At 53.0% G+C, this 17,812-nt stretch overlaps 1 protein-coding gene across 5 annotated transcripts in view; it reads right to left on the bottom strand.

Annotated features, from left to right (window-relative positions):
* Positions 1-858: 858 nt before the first annotated feature.
* The window catches only part of SIPA1L3 (signal induced proliferation associated 1 like 3), a 228,079-nt gene continuing 211,125 nt past the window's right edge, over positions 859-17,812 (bottom strand). For 3 of the 5 annotated variants that reach the window (XM_017650818.3, XM_073226115.1, XM_073226116.1), the window contains 6 exons: positions 17,312-17,477; positions 16,222-16,471; positions 10,994-11,137; positions 5,992-6,127; positions 4,229-4,310; positions 859-3,028 (listed from right to left, as the gene is read on the bottom strand). In XM_017650818.3, coding sequence (XP_017506307.3) covers positions 2,885-3,028; positions 4,229-4,310; positions 5,992-6,127; positions 10,994-11,137; positions 16,222-16,471; positions 17,312-17,477 — 922 coding nt within the window. In that variant the 3' untranslated portion in view covers positions 859-2,884. The other 2 variants (XR_012126722.1, XM_073226117.1) reach the window with 2 other exon arrangements.

Consider the following 17,812-nt stretch of genomic DNA (forward strand, 5'->3'; position numbering starts at 1 on the left):
TCTGAATCAGAGAAGCATCAGGTTTTAGCTGAGAGAGATGAAAAACTCAGTGACAGGTAAATGGGTGAGGTGCCAGAAAAACCCAGCCACCTGGCCCTGTCAAGGAGCTGGGCTGGTGCTCAGATTAAGAAAATCGATTTGACCCCATCCCTGGGTCAAACTGCAAGCGTTTACCAGGGGAGCTGCAGCCGGGGGCCAGGAGTTTAAGATGTCCCCAGATTCAGCAAAGCCCCTAGAGCAGGCCTGGCCAGTGCTGAGGTCACGGGAATCTTTTCCTGACACCTCCAACTCACTGTGCTCCCAGGGGCTGCTTTCCATCCCAAATCACCAACTAGATGACTGGCAGCAGGAGGCGTCCGCCCACTGATGATGGTGGTGGCAGGTGGATACAAGTAAGCTGGTGGTGGGGACACAGCCAGTCAAAGGGTGCAGGGGCCCCTTTGTTCTGAGTCTTCCCGCAAAGAACAGATTTCCCAAGCTGGAAATTCAGCTTTTCGTACAATGTCCAGAATTTTAAAAGCTGAGGACCACTGATTCTAAAAGCAGTGCAACACCCTGGCCCAGGTCCGGCTTTCAGGCCTCCAGCATATACTTCTGAGGTAGGAATCTCCCCTTCTCTTTACCTTTAGGACTTTTCTACATTCTGAGTGTGGGATTTCTGTCATTTGGATTTCAAGCAAAAGCAGTTTGTGCAAGCCTTGTGTTCCTGATTCTTAGGGGAGTGCGTGTACGTGTGTGTGTGCGTGTCTGTACACACGTGCTGATGGTGTTTGGGACAAGGGGGGAGGAGGAGGCTGACGCTGGGCCACACCCTCTCGTTAGTGACTCCAGGCGGCTGCCCAACTACTGAACACACGAGCCATTTCTATGAAACATTTATTTCCTTTGAAACCTCCAGAAACATGCCAGAAAATCTCAAGACAGGGATTGAAAAAAAAAGACAATAAGGAACAATAAAAAATCCAAATGAAACAAATCAACATATGAAAAACCCCTATCTTCAGCCATCAGATAGAACATCCTCAAATTAAATAATTTGTTTTGCAGAGATCCTTAAAAAATAACAAAACACAAAGGCAAAATCATAATTTACACTTGTGAATGTACATGATTAGGTCCCCCAAGTGATTTGAATGATCTGATGAGGTGAAAAAGGGAGGGGAGGGATGGCCTCCAGGTCAGGGTCTATGAAAAGGGGCTGGGTGGTCCTGGAGAGCCCTTCTGAGAATGGGATCTGGGAAGAGGGGTAGAGACATCACAGTAGTTGGCCAGGGCTGAGGACCGAGCATCCCCTATCTCACACCACGGGCAAGGGAGAGGGGGTGCTGGCTGATCAAGACCGATGTGTCTCCCCCACTTCCCTTGCTGGGTGCAGTCCCCAGAGTGCCCTTCCCTGAGGTTTCTGGCCCCAAAGAGAAGGTGGTGGGATCTCTGGACAAGGGCTAGGCAGCCTGGCACTGGTCACCAGCCAGGAGTATGCTGCTCTGAGCCTGGTGTCCACTCCCCACACCTGGTGCCTCCCAGAAAGGCACGCTGGCTGGCCTGCCTGCCCCCGCTGGCTTTATCCCTCTGAGCCCCGGCCCACATGTGACACGCCTCAGTCCTCAGCTTGAGGTGGGAGAATCCACAGATTGTGGCCATACAGACTTGTTCTGGTGCAACTCTACATGAAAAAATAAATATATATATATATATATATATATATATATATATTTGTTTTTAAAAGAAAGAGCTCTGTTTCCTGGGTGAACAGTGTAGTACCACACCAGCTTGGCTGCCTGGCAAGCTGCCCCTTATTGCCTTTAGAGAACCAGTGCCTCATGGGGTTTTGCAGAGCAGAGCGCTCCCCAGGGAGCACAGTGAGGGTGTTCAATGTTGCTGCCACTGTGAGGCCTGCAAGATGGGCCGAGGGACTTGTGAAGGGAGAACAAAACTGGGAGGAGATGAAGGCTGTGTCTCTCCAGCCCTGACCTCGGGGCTCCGTGGAGCCTCCTGGTGTGCAGAAGGGGGCCGTGGCTGCGAGGTTGGTGGGTGTGGCTGGGGCTGGGGCCATGTGGGCTCTGCACCTGGGCCTCATGGGGGCAGTAGCTCCAAGGTGGAGGGGCCCAGGTGCCGTGGCCTCTGGCGGTTGAGAGCTGTTCAAAAAAGACTGTATAAATGGTCCCGAGTGTGCAAACAGAGTTTTCCCTTCAAAGAAGTTGATTCCATGCTGGGGTTTCCTTTCTCCATCCTGGGACTCCCTAAGAAAATAACTGAAACTCTAAGTGCTCCTGGCTGCTTTTTGGAAGGATAGGGGAGGGAGGGGACAGTGTTCGTGCTTTTTGGAGCTAGTGCACCAGGACTGAGAACACCCTGGTCCATTTCCACACAGGCCCTCATCTTTCTGGGGCCTGGGGAAGAACGGGCGAGTTTCATGCTGTGACTTCATATAGGGGGCTGGGCCCCACAAGCCCAAATCCAGTTGCGAGTGGTGAAGAAACCTGGTTTGTGGATTCCTGGAGCTGTGAGGTTTGGAGACTCACTCCTGCCCTCCTTCTCCTCTTCCCGCAGCTTCTGATGGCTTGGTCCTAGGAAGCGGCTGGGTGAGGGGGCAGGACGGGCCCCCGGAGGGTGGGATAGGCATGGCCAGCCCCCCGAGACCAGAGAGGGGCGATCAGAGGCAGGCCTGAGTCCACCGGCCCTCTGGGGCTTGAGGACCAGGAGCAGATCCCGGTTCACAGCCCCGGGGAGGCCTCTGCCATCTGGGCTCTCTGGGTCCAAGGGGAGGACAGTGGCGCCCTGGTAGGATTAACTTGGTCACACTTGCCGCTGGGATCCAGTTGAGGGAGACAGCAGGAGCCCACGGGCTGCCTGCGTGGAGGGGTGGGGCGGCAGCCTCTCCACCTCAGAGTTCCTTCTTCTCTCTGCAGAAGATCTCCGCGAACTTGCGCAGCTGCTCACTGGCGGCCTGCGACTCCTCCTGCAGGCGCTGGTTGTTCTGCCGCAGGCTGGCGACCTCCGACTGCAGCACCGCCTTGTCCTGCTTCTCCTGTGGGCAGGGCCGGGCACAGGGGGACCTCTGGGCTGTGGCTGTGAGCCTGGTGCAGAGCCGAGCTGCCAGGGCTAAAATCCCAGCTCTGCTTCTCCACAGTTGAGCAACCGCGGGCAAGTCCCTTCACCTCACTGGGCCCAGTTTCCTCAACTCTAAAAGGTTGCCTGAGAGGCTTCCTGAGGTATGGAGGTTGAGCTCTCTGCTGACATGTCAGCCTGACATTAAGTAATGGTTTGACAGACCTCACTGTAATTATGATCACCTCTACCCACAGGCCTGGGGACTACTGTCCCCATTTTCCTGGAAGAGGAAACCAAGCCTCACACAGCAAGTGGGGAGCTGGGATGTGGCTAGGAGGCTGCCTGGGAAAGCTCCATCACCCCTTCCAGGGTATGAAACATCCTAAGGCAGTGACTTGTCCAAGGTCACGCAGCTTTACACGGAGGAGTGGATCTGAAACTGGCCCCCATGATTCCCACACTTGGGACTCACTCTGCCACCTTTGCCTTTCACGCAAAAGTACTTCAAGCAACAAGCACAAGCCCTCTGCTTATTTCTCCTCACTCTTCCTCACCCTGGAAAGGACGATAAACAACTTGGAACATCATCTTCTAGCTCTGTGACCCATGGATGTTAAACATGATTTTTTAAGTATGCTGATGTGTAGGAAACTGCTCTGCAGCTTGCTTAACTTTTTACTTAAGTTACTGAACTTTTTAAATGTCAGTAAGTATATACATTTCTGCTGTTAACTGGCTAGAGAACATTCTGCTGTATGGGTGTCTGCCACTTACAGGGGCAGCAGTGCAGCACTGAACATCCTCGCTCACGGACCTCTTCGTACCCATGTTTGAAATTCTGTTGGACAAATTTCTACAAGTGGAATTGCCGGGTCAACAAGGTACACCATTACATTTTGATAAATATTGTCTAACATGCCCTCCAAAAATGCTGGGCAATTTATTCTTCCTCCAAGAACGTATGAGTTTCTCTGTGTGCATACTAGCCTTCGGTATTGTCACTTTTTACTCTTTAGTCATGACTACATTCAAAGCTGGGTGGCCTCCCCAAGACAGAAGGGGTGCAGGTAGGGACAGGAGCCTTGCCTCACCGCCCTCCCCTCTGCGGCCGCCCCCAGTGTCCGGAAGGTGGAACTGGGCAGCATGTGCCACGCAAGGGGCTCCCCAGCGGCCTTACCTTCTGAAGGTCTGTGTGCAGCTGTTTCAGCATCACCTCTAGCTGGTGCACCTTGCCTGTCAGATCGAGGGGCGGCTCCTCGCTGTGAAGACAGGAGACGAGGTCAGGCCCACAGCTCACCAGGTCTCCAGGAGGGCTCTGGGCCTGCAGCTGGGAGGAACATGGGGTACAGGCCCTTCTTGTCCCTGAATTTTTGGGGAGTCCTTTCCTTCCTGGAGTCCTGGGGGAGCTCTGGGGGAAGCTGTGCTCCACCCAGAGAGGGCACATCTGTGGGTATGGATGGTGGGGGCACCAGGCCCATCAAATGCTGTGTGTGTACACCCCCCCACACCCCAAGAATGGACTGTATGTGCTTTAGGGAGAAACTCCTCCTGAGCTGACCACCTCACATGGTCAATGCAGAGAACCTGCCCCACAGACATTCATCGAGCACCTCACAGGTCCGGGCACTGTCACAGTCCGAGGAATGGAAGTAGGCAAACTTGAGGGCCTGACCTGGTGGACAGAACGACGATGCTGACAAGGATGATGGCAGCATGTCCATCACTGAACCTACCCTGTGCTGTGCACGGTCTCAGTCTAACAGAGCTCCTAGACCAACGTCGCCTGGGACCATCACGTTACCCATGGGCACTGGGGAAAACCAGGCTCAGGCAGAGACCCCAGCCCATGGCTTCTCCTCTGCGCTCACCTGGGCCTGCCTGGCCCCTGCGGAGGCTGCACTGGGCTCTGTGGGGCGCTCACACCCAGTGGGGGTGCTGTGGAGCAGGGTGGGCTGCAGCAGACGCAGGGCCTCTCAGTTAATGAGGGAAGAGGACTCGGCCCTCCGTCTTTGCGCCACCCTTTCCCCCTCCGTGGTGCTGGATCTTGGGGAGGTGGGAGGAGAGTACCAGTTCCGGGGCAAAGGGAATCAGGTCTGGCCGTTTCCGTGCCTGCTCTGGGCCCACCCGTACTGGGGCAGCACCGTCTGTAAATGCCTAGTTTAGTTTCGTCGTCACGGTGGGGCTGCACTCTGCTGGAGGGTGAGTTCTAAAGCCAGTGTGTGAAGCGAAACAGCAGAGTCAAAAATTCCTCTTGAAAATCGCTTAAATTGCCCATAAAGTACAGTGCACGAGTGTTATAGATATAAATAACCCTGCACGGTGAGGTGTGCTGATGAATGTGAAATACACTAAGTACATGGACATGCAAACATGTGTTTCCAGCCTCTCTCCCTTTTTAATTTTATTTTCTGCCAAGCCAGTGCAGTCAAATATACTGCAGTAAATGGGAGATGACCAATGCTGATGTCTTTCTCCCTGTCCCCCCAGCTCCCTTAGGAAGACTTGTTCTCGGTCACCACTGGGTCCCCAGGCAGCCCAGCATGGAGCCTGCTAGGGAAGAGATTAAAGGTAAATGTCAGGGGACTGCGTGATTTAGGAATATGTAGAGGAGACCCAAGGGGAGACAGAGGGGTGACTGAAGGCAGGGAGCCAGTGTGGGGGTACTATTTCCTGTTTTTCAAAGTTGGGAGTGAAACAACTGGGCTACAGCGTGGCCTCCACCGAGCATACGGGCAGGGCCAGCCCTGACTTGGTCGCCGCTGGGTCCCAGTGCGCGCATCACACCAGCAGCCATGTGCGAGGAGCAGCCGCCTCTCCGCCGTCACTGAGGGGTGGTGGGAGTGCGCTGCGCAGCTGCCCCGCGCCCAGGTGTCCCACTGCACCTGCCGCCTGCAGGTACCTGGGCTGCCGGGCCCCTCAGTGTTCCCAGGGAAACCTCACCTCATGGTAGGGGTGGTCCTCGGGGTCGGGGGCCCCCTGTCCAGGCTCAGGTGGCTGTGCACAGGACTGTGTGCAGGCGGGACGTCTGGGCTCAGAGCTGGGTCGTTGAGAGAGAAGAGCGAGACGGCTCTCTGCACTGCCAGGGAGAGAGGAGGGGGTGGGCCGGGCTGCTCCTCGCCCCCTGCCACCCACTGACTAGCCACGCCTTTCCCTGCAAACCCCAGCCATAGCTCCCCAAAATTCCCACACTTTTGTTGGCTCACACGGGCATTTAGCCCGGATTCTTGCCCAAAACAACAAAATCCTATCCTGATTCTTGCCCTGATTCTGTTATGAGCCTCTAGACCCAATGACCAGTTTATACCAAATTCAAGGGATGGAGAAACAAGTTAACTGAGAGTGAGGAAGCAGCCGCCCACATTCAGCGTAAATTTCCTGGTTCTGTTAACAAATAGGTGGTAATGGCCAAAAGTGGATGGGGCTGAGGCTGGGTGATGAGAACGGGGGACGTCATTGCGCTCTAGCTGAGAATGCTTGTGAGATTTCAAAAACAAAAAGAACAAGACAGAGAAGAGCAGGTATACTGAAGAAAAAAAAATCACACGGGGCTGCAGGCGAAGATTCCTGGGGCTCACCCCAGACACGTGACTTGCCCTGGGGGTGGGGCTTGAGCGGCTGGTTCAGCGGGCCCTGGGCCAGCCAGCCGGTGGAAGGCGAGGGGCGTGTGCTCCAGGGGAGAGTGGCATGCGTTGGATATGTTCTGTCACCTGGCAAAGGCGGGCTCCCGATTCAAAGTTTCTGTGCTCAAAGAATGGCACGACAAAATCCAGAGCATTCTTACTTTAGCGCCACCAGTTGCTGACTTTCTGCCACTTACTTTCTCTCTACCCCTTTTCTGTAACCATTTGAGACCAAATTACCCACATCTCCACAAAATAAGGACACTGTCCTTTATTATTACAACAGGCTATCATGCTCAACAAATTTGACATTTCTTCAATATGGCTGTCTAATAGTCAGTCATCTTGAAATCTCCCCAATTCTCTGAATAATATCCTTTATTGCTGTAGTTTCCTATCTTGAGTTTAATATTTACTCTTTTTGAAAAATTTTTTATGAACCATTGCAAATTTACCCCAGAGAAAATAGCGTCACAGGTCCTCACAAACCTATCACCAGTTTCAACGATTTTCAGCATACTCAGGTCTCCTCCCCTGCACCCCCTATGCTTTTTGATTTTTAGTTTTTTATTCCCGATGACTCCTTTACTTTCTGAAAACAGCTTACTGAGGCGTAACTGACATACAACAAATTGCACGTGTTGAAAGCACACACTTGGTAAGGGGTGAATTCCATGTAGATTCTGGGCAATCACCACCATAATCACGATTGTCAACAAGTCTACCGCCCACGAGGGGTTCCCTGTGTCCTTCTGCAGCCCCATCTCCCCAACTCCTTCCTTACTTTAAAACAAGTTTTGACTTTGAAATAGTTTTACATTTATAGTAGAGCTGCAAAGGTGACAGAGCATTCCCTTGCCCCCTTCACCCAGCCGCCTCTCCCAGAACCAGCGCACAACAAGCAGCACGAAGAGGTGAACACTGCTTCCAAGCTAGGACCTCAGCCGCATGCTTTTCTGGGATTTCACCTGTTTCCCCACCCATGATCTGCTAGGAGCCAATCCAGGGCCCCACCCTGTGTTCAGTTGCCACATCTCCTTGGTCTCCTCCAACCTGTTAGTTTCTCAGTTTTTCCTTGTATTTCCCGATTTTAATACTTCTCAGGTTTTCTAGAACATTCCTCCATTTGGGTTTGTCTGATGTTTTCATGGACTTGAAGAAGAATACCAGAGAGGTGGCGTGTGCTTCTCAGCATGCTGCGCCAGGGCTCCCGTGTGGACGTGTCTCGTTACTGGTGGTGGTAACCTTGCCCGCTTGGTGACGGTGCTCTCTGCCGCCTTTCTGCAATGTGAAGTGACTATTTTTCCTTTTCAACCCTCCATTTATTAGAACTGAGACCAGCCACACCCAAAAGGAGAGGGGAATTCAGCTCCACTTCATGGGGGGGGGCGAGTAAAACATCTGTGGACTGAACAATTTATAAACATTGGGGTAGATATTTTGAAGTTATGTAAATACCCTGCTTCTACTTAAAGTCTCCCACTAATTTTGGCCATTATCAGTTACTACTATGTTGTTCTAATGATGACTTCTATTTCCCTCATTCCTTCTAGATTAACTGGAATCTCGCTATAGAAGAGCTGTCATATTGCCACCATTTGTTTATTTATAGGTATGGACTCATGGACATGTATTTTATTCTTTGGGTTATAATCCAGTACTACTATTAGTTATTTTGTTGTTAAACTGTTCCAACTTTAGCCACTGGGCGCTCCTCAGGTCGGCTCCTGTGTCCAGCTGACGTGGCCATTCTTTTTTTAAAACGATTTCCTTACTTACTGTACCACAAGATGTGATTCCCTTCACTTTTTTTTCCTGGACTATTTTAAAGCAAATCCCAGACCTGTTTTCCACCTGTATGAACTTCCCAAGTGTCTCTAGTAGTTAGGATTTTCTTCTCTTTAACAAAACTAGTATGCCATGAAGACACTGAGCCAAATTCATCAGTAATTCCTTCAGTTTTTCCGTGGATTTGAATTACACAGGAAGACCTGCATATATCTAAACAAACACACCTTATGATGGGCTGAAACCCCCAACTCCATCCCACTGCTGGCCCCTCTCCCTGCTCCACAGACAGGTGACTACCACTGTGGTGCTGCTGTTTCCTTCCGGGCTTTGCCGCTGTATGTCCCGCACCACCTGGTGCGTGACCATGTGTTACTGCTGTGTTTCACTTATTAATTTCATAAAGAAGGAAAATGCTCCCTGGGCGACTGATGTGTGGCCTGGGTGGTGAATCAATGCCACCAGCCCAGCTCCCTGAGCTCTCGCATGTGGTGCCAGTTCTCAGGGATAGGGGTCAAAAGGGGGAGCAGGGGGCTCTTACAGCTACTGACAGCGTCTGGGTCTCCAGGGAGAGGCCTGGAGCCTCTCACCTGCTTCTCCAGGGCCCAGAAAAAAGCAGTCCTGGCTCCAGGATGCTGAGAGACCCAGGGTAGAGAAGGGAGATGGCATTGCTGCCTGGCACCCCTCCCTGCATTCCTCCTGGGACAAGCCCCACACCCTCCCTGCATGCCTACCAAATAAAGAACCCTGGGCTGTGGAGCAGAACCCCCTCCCTGCTCTGGGGTTGAAACCCGGGGAATGAGGGCCCACAGGCCAGCTGTGAGACCCCTGCAAAGGCTTGGAGAGGAGAGTTGATTGAGGCCCTCGGACTCTCTCCCCGGTTCTCAAATCTATAGCTGAAAACCCACATGCTGTCAGTGACACCTGTTCTTAAGTGCAGTAAACCTACGTGGATTCATTTAATGCTCACAGCCACCCTGCAGGGTAGGAATACTATCTGATTTTACAGATGAGCAAACCGAGGCAGCAGAGGCCAACCACTTGTCACATAGCTCGTAGGTGGCAAAGCCGGGGTTCAAATCTGGACAGTAAGGCTCTCGTGTCCTTTTCAATCACACCTGACCCTTCCTCCTCAGGAGACTACCCTGCCTTCACTTCTCAGGTCCTGTGCCAGCCCCCACTCCCCCCACCCCCACATCCCAAAGTGCTGGACCCAGAGCATTTTCAGACTGACACTGCCTGTGACTTACACGTGGGATGTGAAGTCCTTGGGGCCAGCAGCACCTCGTTTGCGGAATCACATGAACCAAGAAAATATACGGGGTTCCCGTTTTCCCTGAAATCACCCCTGCTTTCCCAGCGTGGCCTTTTAGATAGCAAGCGAGTGTGTGGAAAGGTCTGTCCGAGTCCACGCCAGGCTGGGTGGGCCACATGACGACGGTGAACTGGGTCATGCTGGGAGGAAAGGCTTTTTCCAGGCAACAGAACCAAGAATTGTGAGGTTAAAAGGCACGTGCATCTTAAATCTATTGTAGGTGGTGCCAAGCTGCCCTCCACCAGGGCTGACGCCCAACTTACACAGCAGCTCAAAGCATGAGGGGCCTGTTCCCTGTTCACCCACCCAGTGTCATCAAACTCCACCTCTGCAGTTCTCAGAGGTGAAGAACTGTATCTCAGTGAGTTTCAACTTCCATTTGTCTTACTAGGAGAGAGCCAGAGTGGTGTTTTCAGAAGTGTGAGAGCCATCTCACTTTCCTTTTCCATAAACATTCTGTCTCCTATTTCTGTTTCTCTGGAGGGTTGTTCAGGCCTGGATTTGAATCCTGGCCCTGTGTACCCTTGGCCAGGGAACTCTGTGGAGAGCTGAGCCTGTTTTCTCATCTGTCAATGGGAATCCTAATGCATCCCTCAGAGGAGATTAGAAGTAATGCTCTTTGTAAGGTGATAAAGTGTTGGCTCTGGGCAGACGCTCCATGATGGCATCATGGCTGCAGAGTGACCTCCAGGAAAGGCCACTGAGCAACCCTCTCCTCCCACTGAGCACATCAGGACTCTGAAGGGTCAATTTCACCTGCAGTGTTGGGCCCACAGTGCCTACCCCTGGAATTTTTACCTGTGTAAAACCCTGCATGTTTAAGTCATTGTTAATTTGGGTTTCCTGCTTACAGCCGAAGCAAATCTAAATATGATTTAGATTATTACTACAATTTTGCCTGTAATAATATGAGGTACTGTCTGTTGAGAGTTTATTCTGTGCCTGATGGGTTTTATACACAGGGTTTCATACAGTCCTTCCTGCAGCCCCAGGCAGTGGGTACAGTCACACTCTGGCTTTGCAGACAAGGTAACTGGGGATCGGGGAGATGAAGACTGCACAGTGAGCAAGTGACTCGGCAGGACGTGAACCCTACACCCCACCCAGTTCTGGAATCTGAGTGGATCCCACTTCAAGGCCCCAAGGCCCCCCACTGATCCTTCTAGAGCACAGAAAGAGGTAGGGATCTGGGGAGGGGGTGGGGGTGGGAGGCGCTTACCTTCGTAAGCCTTGGCTGCATTTACCAGGCTGGACCACTCAAGGCCAGCAGCTGTGTCGGGCAGTGGCATCATTCCAGGGTCAAGGCGCCGCAGTGGCCGGTCCCGCCCATCGGCCAGTGAGAGCTCGGAGGCTGAGATGGTGGCTGGGTAGGGAGGGGGCGATGGGGAGACAGGTGAGAATGACAACATGGGGAGACAAGAAGTTATTATTATGTTTTACTTTATGTATAACTATAATGTTATATAATTGTTATAACATGCAATTAAATGAATACATTATGTTCATTAGATGATAAACACCAGGGAAACATCCATCAGGGTAAGGGGTGGGAGTGTCAGAGGTTTATACGGGTACAGTTTTGAACAGGTGCTGGGGAGGCCTGGCGGAGATGACAGGGGAGGAGGGGAGGCAGTGAGCCAGAGGTTACCTGGGGGAAGAGCATTCTGGCAGATGGAACAGTCAGTGTAAAATTGCAGGGGCAGGAATGCACCTGTAGGTTTAAGGAACATTGAAGCCCATGTGGCTGGGACAGGGTAGTAGGAGGTGAAACCAGAGAGGTGACAGGCATGGACTGCATGGGGCCTTGTGGGTCATGATAAGGACTTTGTCTTTTACTCCGAGTGAGACAGAGCTACAGGAGGGCTCTGAGCAGGGAGGGACATAACCTTATACAAGTGTCCACAGGGGTCCCCCTAGACAGACTGTTGTGGGGCAAGGGGAGCAGGAAGCAGGGAGACAGTGAAGGGACTGAGATGGTCCAGGAGGGGATGAGAGTGGACAGGACCAGGTAGGAGCTATGGGGAAACAAGTGGGCAGCTCCTGGACCTATTTTTTTTTATGAAGGTATCACTGATATACCTACCATCTTATGAAGGTTTCACATGAGCAACATTGTGGTTACTACATTCTACCCATATTATCGAGTCCCCTGCCTCACTGCAGTCACTGTCCATCAGCGTAGTAAGATGCTACGGAGTCACTACCTGTCTTCTCTGTGCTATACTGCCTTCCCCGTGAGCCCCCTACAATATGTGCTATTCATAATTCCCCTCAATCCCCTTCTCCCTCTCTCCCCACCCCCTTCTCTTTGGTAACTTAGTCCCTTCTTGGGTTCTGTGAGTCTGCTGCTGTTTTCTTCCTTCAGTTTTGCTTTGTTGTTATACTCCACAAATGAGTGAAATCATTCGGTACTTGTCTTTCTCCGCCTGGCTTATTTCACTGAGCATAATAATCTCTAGCTCCATCCATGTTGTTGCAAATGGTAGGATTTGTTTTTTCTTATGGCTGAATAACATTCCATTGTGTATATGTATCACATCTTCTTTATCCATTCATCTACTGATGGACACTTAGGTTGTTTCCATTTCTTGCCTATTGTAAGTAGTGCTGCGGTAAACACAGAAGTGCTAAGTCTTTTTGAATCTGGGCTGCTGCATTCTTAGGGTAAATTCCTAGGAGTGGAATTCCAGGTCAAATGGTATTTCTATTTTTAGTTTTTTGAGGAACCTCCATATTGTTTTCCACAATTGTTGAACTAATTTACATTCCCACCAGCAGTGTAGGAGGGTTCCCCTTTCTCTGCATCCTCACCAGCATTTGCGGTTGTCTTTTGCATGTTGGCCATCCTAACTGTTGTGAGGTGCTATCTTACTGTGGCTTTAATTTGCATTTCCCTGATAATTAGTGATGTGGAGCACCTTTTCATGTGCCTGTTGGCCATCTGAATTTCTTCTTTGGAGAAGTGTTTGTTCAGATCCTCCGCCCATTTTTTAATCAGGTTATTTGCTTTTTGGGTGTTGAGGAGTGTGAATTCTTTATATATTTTGGATGTTAACTCTTTATCAGGTTATTTATGAATATATTCTTCCATACCATAGGATGGCTTTTTGTTTTACTGATGGTGTCCTTTGCTATACAGAAGCTTTTTGGTTTGATGTAGTCCCATTTGTTCATTTTTGCTTTTGTTTCCCTTGCCTGAGGAGATGTGTTCAGAAAAAAGTTGATCATGTTTATACTCAAGAGATTTTTGCCTATGTTTTTTCCTGGGCCTATTTCATAGGTGGTCCAAAAGTATTCCCTGAAGAGCAGATTTGGTCCCAAGGGAAGAGTCCAAGATGATGCCAAGATTTTGGAGCTGGCACTGACTGAGGTGGGCAGGCTGGCGGTAGGGCCGGGAGTCCATTTCTGGAGGAGTGCCGGGTCGCAGATGTAAGTCTGGGCCGTTGGTGTACAGACAGTGTTTGGTCATGGCAGGGTCCCTGTGGGGAGACCTGCTTGGTTTAGGCATGACATGTCCAGCAAAGAGGCCCCTGATGTCTCAGGGCAGTCGGACGGGCAGCACGAGCATGGCACCAGTGGTTGCATTTGCTGAAGCCATCAAGTGAGTCCCACGTGCTAGGTTTAGGCCCTGGGTCTCTGATCACGGACGCCTCCCAGCCAACAAAGGATGACAGTGACACAGAGGTCAGGAGGCAACTTGTGGCAGAAAGGCAGAGCCTGACTGAGCATGTTTTCTTGCTGGGCACCGTGCTGGGTGCACTACAGGAGTCATCACACAGCTTCACCCCCAGTTAGTCAGGAGGGAGGTGCTGTTATGACCCCTGAGTTGCGGAGAAGGGGCTCACAGTGCCTTGCCCATGTGTCTGACACCGACCTTAATCTATGCTTTGAGGTTCAGAAGGTCCCTCTTAATACCCTATTCTAAGCCTGCTTTTAGTCCAGAAGTACAAGCCTGACTCAGGACAGATTAAAATGCTTGCCCCAGATGACAGAATACTAACAAAAACATAATACAGAACTAGGGTTTTTTCCTAATAATGCCTATTAAGGCATTGTGCTGAGCATTTTCCATGTATTAACTTACTGGAGTCTCAGTTCAATCCAGTGAGGAAACCAGTACTTCAGCCCACATTTCACAGTCAGAGGAACTGCGGCACAGAGGGGTTATACCTGGGAGTTCTGGCCCTGGACGTCCAGCTCTCTGGCCCCATGGTGCTAGTTAGCATTTGCCCACTGAACGAACGTCCCGGGGAATGAACAAGGGCAGGAAGGACGCCAAGCCCTGACCTCGGAGCTCTGTGCCTCCAGCCTGCCGGCCTTCACTGGTGAGGCTGTGGGAGCGGCTGCTGCCACCAGGGAAGAAATCAGCAGCTGCCACTGGAGAGGCTCCTTGGCACAGAGGTCCCTTCATTAGGGAAGCCTGGGCCCAGGCTGACAGTACCTTTTCTGCCTGTACGTGGTTTGGGTAGGGCCCTTGCCAGGCTCAGGGTTGGAGAAGGCCGTGGGTCCCGGGCCTGCTGAGGCCTGATGGGACTCTCTCATTCAGGGGGACAGGGGAGTCATATGGGCATAGAGAAGTGCATGTGTGCACCCTTGTGGGATTCCCTGCAGTGGCCCAGACCACCACAGGCTCTGCTCTTAGGCAGCCCCCAGTCCAGTGGGCAGACAGAACCATTCCCACAGAGTGACTGTGGCTGTGATGGGGAAACATCAGGCAGAGTGGTCAGGGGTGGGATGGGAGAAACCCAGGTGGTGGTGGGGGCCCAGACGAGGTCAGGGAGGGAGGACTTCCTGGAGCAGGTAGCATCTGAGTTGAGACTGAAGTGATGATGCACAGCCAGTCAGAGGCATTCCCTTTTGTTTATGTCTGTGTCCTTCGTGCACACCGCCTCTGCCGTGGCCCCTCTCTGGCCTTCTCCTCACTGTGGGCTGAGTGCTTAGTATGTACCAGGCCTGCCGTAGGCACAGCCGGGGGCAGTAATGACAAGAGGCAAGGAAGGAGGCACCGAGTGGAGCTCAGGGAAGCCTGAGGAATTCCCACTGAGACTCAGCCTCCCCAGGCAGGGACGTTCTCTCACAGCACTAAGCCCATGCTTAGAGCAGAGACTGGGATACAGCAGGTGCTGAAGACACATTTGTGGAATGAAGGCAATGGAGGGGCGGGCCAGGTGCTCTAGAGTCTGAGCCGGGGGAGATGACCCAGCCTGGGGCTTGTGGGAGACCTCCAGGAAAGGGCAGTAACCAGGCACAGGTCTGAAGGAGAAGCAGGAGTTACCAAGAACGGGAGCGAGGGAAGCGCAGTGGGGGTTCAGAAGGAACAACCAAGTGGAATGCCCTGAGGAGGGAGAGCCTGGTAGACTAGAGGGCCTATGGGAGGGCACCGTGAGGCAGAGGGGTGGGGCCCGGGCATGGCAGTCCCACAACACCAGGGCAAGGAACATGGACCTGAACAGTAGGGCAGGGGGAGGCCATGGAGGGATTTTAAGGGTGAAGACAGAATCTCCCCTCCCTCCCCCAGGAAGTCCCAGAGCCTCCTCCCTCCCACCCACTGCAGGATTCAAGAGGCTGCATCTAGATGACACAGCATGCAGCCCCTCGGCCAAAACCCTTGGGGCAGACACATCTCTGAAGTCCAGATCTATTTGGATTTGAGAAAGCTGTACAGGTGCTGTATATTAATTACATAACACACCCAGGGAAGTTGGGCAGCACTCAGTGATCAAGACACCAGCGAACTGCGATGAGGCAACTGCCACTCACACCCCGGGGGGTGAAGGACCACGAATAGCCCCACAGCCATTCAAGCTGGGCTTTCCTGCCCAAAGAGCTTGCCCCAAACTTCTGCATGGCCTTTCAGTCTTGGAGCCTTTGGGGTTGTGGATGAGGGACTATGGGGTGGACGGAAGGCTCAGCAAACCCTAGGCAGCACTCAGCTTTTTGATGGGGCCTTGTGCACAGCGTCCCCTTCAGGGAGGACACTCAGAATGTATTTGCTGGATGAACAGAAGGTTGGAGGAATCACCCCCCTGTACACCTTCCCTCCAGGGGTTGGCAGACTTGGGCAGAGCCAGGTTAGTAAACAAACATTCACTCTGCCTGATGCTGGAGCAGGGGGCTGGGGCAGCAGCTGGTGCAAAGCCCTGATCCTCAGGGCCTGAGTAATGAGCCTCTGGTCTGCACCTTGGGGTGCTGAAAGCCTGTCTCTGGTCTCAGATGACCCCGATCCTCGGGTGCTCCAGACTCCTAGGTGACCCCCAAGAGACCCCTGATGCTTGGCTAACAAGCCTGTGCTCTGTGGGTGACATCCAGTCCCAACCAGCAGGCCCTCTGAAGCTCCTGTGCACCCTAGGCCCCCCCAGCTGATGCTAACACAATGACCCCCAGCGCTGGATGCCCCGTGTCCTAACCCCGGGGTGAGCCCTGCCAGCCCCAGGGGCCTGGGCTCACATTTCTTCTCTGGGAAGCCGTTGCCAGTGGCGGGGCTGGTGCTGGGGCCACTGCTGCTGGGCAGGTGGGGGTGCTGGTGCTGGCGGCGGGCGGGCAGTGTGCTGGAGGGAAAGGCGCAGGTGCTGGTGAAGAGCACATCACTGGGCAGGCTGGGCTCCAGACTGGCAGGGTTGGCAAAGCTGGGCTCCCGCCGCCCACTGCACAGACTCTCGTCGGACAGCGTTCGCTGCAGGCTCTTCTGCGGCGACTGCTGCTGAGACAGGGGAGGGCACGGAGGGCAGTCATGGCCTGGCCTGTGGCCACCAACATCACAGGCTTCTTCCTATCCTGGACGTCTATGGTTCTTACCCACTCAGCATCCATTTCTGCCTCCTTTCTGGACAAAAGTACCCCAATTTTCCCCTGGGGATACCTCCTCCTCCACTTGCAGCCCACCTGGTCCTGAAGGGCCAATGCCACCCTCCTTCCCCAGATAAGTTTAGGGAAGGCAGTGTGACCCAAGCTGGGCCTAGGAGAGCCAGTCCCTGCTGGGAACCACTAGGGACACAGTGCTAAGGGCTGGCGGGATAGGACCTGGACAGACTAGGGCCATCCTGTAAGAGAGCACAGCCAGTCAGGGCCAGGTGGGGACAGAGAGCACAGGAGCAGAGGGTGGTGGGGGACTTCAGTGCTCGATGGCTTGGCCTTCTCCCACCTGTGAGTCACTGAAGCCACACTTTCCCCTGGGAGCCCTGCCTCCACTCTTGGTCTATGCGGTTTGGTAGGTGGGGGCTGCTTGCACCCTGGGCTCCAGGAGGAGGACACGAGAGCCAACAGGCATGTTCCTTTCCAGTCCCACGAGGCTCTCTGGTATAGAATGCACTCCCACATGCCTGCCTACCCTGTGATTCCGTCCCTGGCTAGTGACGTCCTGATTCCCCCCCACCAGGCAGCCACATACACCTAGTCAGGGCTGGCAGATGTCCCAGGTGGAGGCCATGGGCCAGAAGAGGCTGGAGCCAGAGCAGGGAGCGCTATCCCCTCCCCTGTCCTCCCACGGCCACCCGCCTGCCTGATCCCGTGGGCATGGTTGGGGGCAGCCTCTACGTACCCCTGCATCTCTCTCTTGCTCAGGTCCCAGGTTGTCCATGACAATGAGCCTCTTCAGGTCGTCCTCAATGGTAGATTTGTAGTTCTTCCGTGGGGAGCGGAGATCTCGGAGGGACGCCCGCAGCCGCGGCTGCCCGAAGACGTTCTTTGTGTTGGTGTCCACCTGCCTGAGACAAGAGGGTGAGCTCTCAAAGCTGTCCTGACCCAGGAAGTCTCCTCTGTTCTCTCCCACTCACCCCACACATACAGCCAGAAACCCACTCCGTGCCATGCCCGTTCTGCTCGTCGCAGTGAATGTGGAGCTGACCTTCAGCTGGGGAGATGGACAACATGTAAAGGAACAGAGAGGGAGGTCTCAAGATGAGAGGGAGAGAGCGGCGTTTTGAAGAAAAATAAAGCTGGGTAAATGGATAGGGATTCACGGGGACTGAGGATGGCTTTTCTGAGGGGTGACAGCTGAGCGGAAACCTGGAGGGTGGCGGGAAGGAACCCACACGGGTGA

The sequence above is a fragment of the Manis javanica genome, chromosome 17, assembly GCF_040802235.1.
Source record: "Manis javanica isolate MJ-LG chromosome 17, MJ_LKY, whole genome shotgun sequence".
In the NCBI taxonomy this organism is placed as follows: Eukaryota; Metazoa; Chordata; class Mammalia; order Pholidota; family Manidae; genus Manis; species Manis javanica.